Source organism: Bison bison, unplaced genomic scaffold (assembly GCF_000754665.1).
Source record: "Bison bison bison isolate TAMUID 2011002044 unplaced genomic scaffold, Bison_UMD1.0 scf7180017864378, whole genome shotgun sequence".
Lineage (NCBI taxonomy): Eukaryota > Metazoa > Chordata > Mammalia > Artiodactyla > Bovidae > Bison > Bison bison.
In genome coordinates, this window is record NW_011494950.1 from 486,415 (window position 1) to 490,020 (window position 3,606).

The 3,606-nt window shown below is 33.5% G+C and overlaps 1 protein-coding gene across 1 annotated transcript in view; it reads right to left on the minus strand.

Moving 5' to 3' along the window:
• STAG2 (stromal antigen 2) overlaps positions 1-3,606 on the minus strand; it is a 91,517-nt gene that overhangs the window by 6,025 nt on the left and 81,886 nt on the right. The window contains 1 exon segment of the mRNA XM_010857192.1: positions 492-618. Within this exon segment, the coding sequence (XP_010855494.1) occupies positions 492-618 (127 nt within the window).

The window sequence follows — 3,606 nt, forward strand, 5'->3', positions numbered from 1 at the left end:
CACAAAGCTGAATGAGCTGTGTAGCAAAATGACATATGTGGATAATAAAGCCCTAATTGTATATATGATGTTATTATCAGAGAATATACCATCATATATATTCAACTTCCAAGTCTTTTATCAGTACTTTACTGTGTGATATGGAAACTGACCTCAGTAAAAAAGTAGACCATGTTTATAATATATTGGTTTGATAATGGTAAATAGATGGTAAATTATAAGGTGATATTATACTATTAAGCAAAATATATTCTTTATATATTCCTAAATTAGTCTGAAAGTTTACCATCTTAAATTAGGATCTAACACCCTCACTAAACTCTTCCTCTTCCTCAATCCCTTCTCACGTAACTAAACTCCTGGCAACTATTTTATTTAGTAATTTTGCAAAACTTACTTTTATGGCAAATATTTCTCTCCTCTAATAATATTCAATTTTATTTCAAAAAAAAAATCTAAATTTAAAACCTTACAGAATCATCGTATCTTACCAAGTCTATATCCATGGTGTCAAAATCCATCCCCTCATTAAGATCTTCAATCCTCCCTTCTGAGGACATCATAACATCTTCAACAATTGGCTCTTCATCATCTTCCATTAGGCTTGTACCACGCCGACTAGAGAAATACAAAAAAGGTCAAGATCTCAACCAAAGTCACAACTTAGTAATATATTGGCAGCAACTATGTGGCTCTATTCAAATGTAATGGAAAATGATGGAATTAAAGGTCAGGGAAAATGACTAGGCATTGATCATGTCATCAATGATGTCAAAACCCCAATATTCACTTGTCTGAAAATGCTAAGGAGTTACGTTCATTCTACATTACTTCAAAACATTTAACTTGATAGTTCTGATATTCCATTTAAAAGCTCAATGAGAATTTACCACATGGGAGCAGACAAGATACCTCAAATCCTTTTTGAAAGTAGGCAGGGTACAAATTAATAAAGAAGTATAAAACAAGAGACCAAAGAAATGACATTTTCAGAATACATGTATTTTCATGAACATATAATGCTAATTTTACCCATCACTCACATTCACTCAGTACCTAAAATGTACCAGGCACTCACTCACTCATTCACATAGTGCCCACTACGTGCCAGGCTTTGACTGTGTCCTATGGATGCAAAATAAAAGATGAATAAGACATGATTCCTGCCCTCAAGGAGCTCACAGTCTACTATGGGAAACACAATTAATTATGACAAAGTGATAAATATTGCAAGAGAAATATGCATTAAGTGCTATAAAGATATACTGAAAGAAGAGATTAATTCTGCTTCAGGAAGAAATGAGCAACATTTATGGTGAAACTTGCACTCTGTATCCTATGAAACTCAAAACTGAGACATATATAGAAAAGTTAAATAAAAATTAAGACCCAAAATTCTATTATCACATAATTATAAAGAAAAAATTCAAATTTCAAGTTCACAAATTAGCCCATATTAGCATAAAGGAATCAACATAAGTGAAATTGAGGGTGACTTGTTGTTCCCAAGTTTGGATAATCTTTCTTTCTTTGCTCACTCATGTAAAGATCCCACCCTCCCCCAAATCAATTATTTATTGAATGCCTGCTTACAATTTACACAAAACTATGTTGAGTCTTAAAAGACGAAGATAACAAGACATGATGTCTAGTCCAGGCTATGTGGACAAATATGTTAACAATGGTCCCTATTTCTCAAGAGTTCTGGACAGTAAATGATAAATGACAATTTTACTGTATTTGGTGGAAGCAACTGTGAAGGGGATACGTGTGCTTTGGGGACCATGTGTTATAGAAAACCAGAAACTCATTCTGCTTTTGAAAGATATATGTGATATAAACTAGGAGACAGAGAGAATTCGAAGGTATTTTCAGTTATAGGCCAGACACCATTACAGAACAATTATTGTAAAACAAAAATATTTTAAAGTCTCAGGTGACAGACTACTTATGATACAACCAAAAGACTCTTCTGATAATAATTAACTGGAATAATTTCTTTGTCACCTAGGGAAGTTTATCTCTAAGAAGAATAAAAACTAACTACAGCTATATGAGATGATGGATATTTACTAAACTTATTGTGGTAATCACTTCATGATGTATGTAAGTTGCATCATCATGCTGGACACCTTAATACAGTGTTGTATGTCAATTACATCCCCATAAAACTTGAAGAAAAAAGTTAATCAATTAATCTACAAACAAAAGAATAATGATAAATGGTACTGATAATGAGATGCTGTGGAAGAGCGTGTGCACTGGCGCAAAGTTTCAAGGGGAGACATATGGACCAAATGATTGCCTGGCAGAATTCTGCAGTATTTGGACTGGTAACTAGTGAGAAGCTAAGAAATTACTTGTTGAATTCAGCATGAAATAAGAACATATGTTAAAGGGAATGTGGCTATAGAAACAGAATAGGGGACAGAATCAAGGGATAGTATAGAGGATGAACATAGTAGACATAACAGGATCAGAATTTACAGATGTGATAAAGTATACCTTGTCTGTTTGAGGTTTTTAAGACCACTACAGACAACTAAAGAGAATTTAATACTGCTCGTGAGGTAAATGACCAGTTCTTAAGAAAAAGAGGTCAAATTCTCATCATTCAAAAACCAACAAAATTGCAACAAAATATAAATTTAAGAAATAAGGTAACAATCACTATCTCCAGCATTAAAACATGTACCACATTATGTTACAAATACAAAGCTTTCAAACTAAAAAACTTAATCAAAATCATCAGATCTTCCCCCTTTGTACCAGTCATCTAAAGACTGCTTATATGCCGTTTCTTTTGGAGCCAAAGCTAATAAGGACTTATAAAACTCTCATACAGATTCCAGTAAAAACAAAGTATTTGAAAATTAAACTGCAGTTTTTTTAGCATTGGACATTTATTCATTCAATGAACATTTAACTTGGTACTTTTTTAATGTGCCAAGCACTAACAGGAAATGAAAGCAGTCCCTATTAAGAGGTACAAACTATTAAGTATAAAATAAGATACACGGATATACTGTATAACACAGGGAAATGCCAGTATTTTATAACTATAAATGGAATAAAACCTTAAAAACTGTGAATCACTAAACTATATACCTGAAACATATAATATTGTACATCAACTATACTTTTCAATTTAAAAAAAAGAAAGAGGTCCCTGCCCTTAAGGAGCTCACAGTCTAGAGAAAGGGACAAATTCATAAACAAATTACAATATAATGTGGTAAGTGCTATAAGAAATAGGAATATACATAGTGTTATGGGAGCATAGATGACACCACAGCTTCATATAAGGCGACACCTGAGCTTGTCCTTTTATGATGATTTTACCAGCTGCCAGGGAATAGGATATGATACTAAAATGTAGGCAGGGGCCATATTTAGAGAGATCTTGCATGCCATGAGCTAAGGAGTTTGAACTGTATCTTGTAGGCAATGGGGATCCATAGAATGGTTTTAAGGAAGAGAGCTACATGATCAGATTTTTATTCTAGAATAGCACTTCTTGATGGCAACGTGAATGATGGAGTGGTGGTGAGGGGAGTGAGGGAAGGGGTTTGGTGAGAGGATAAATAGATCTGAGGGAAGAACATG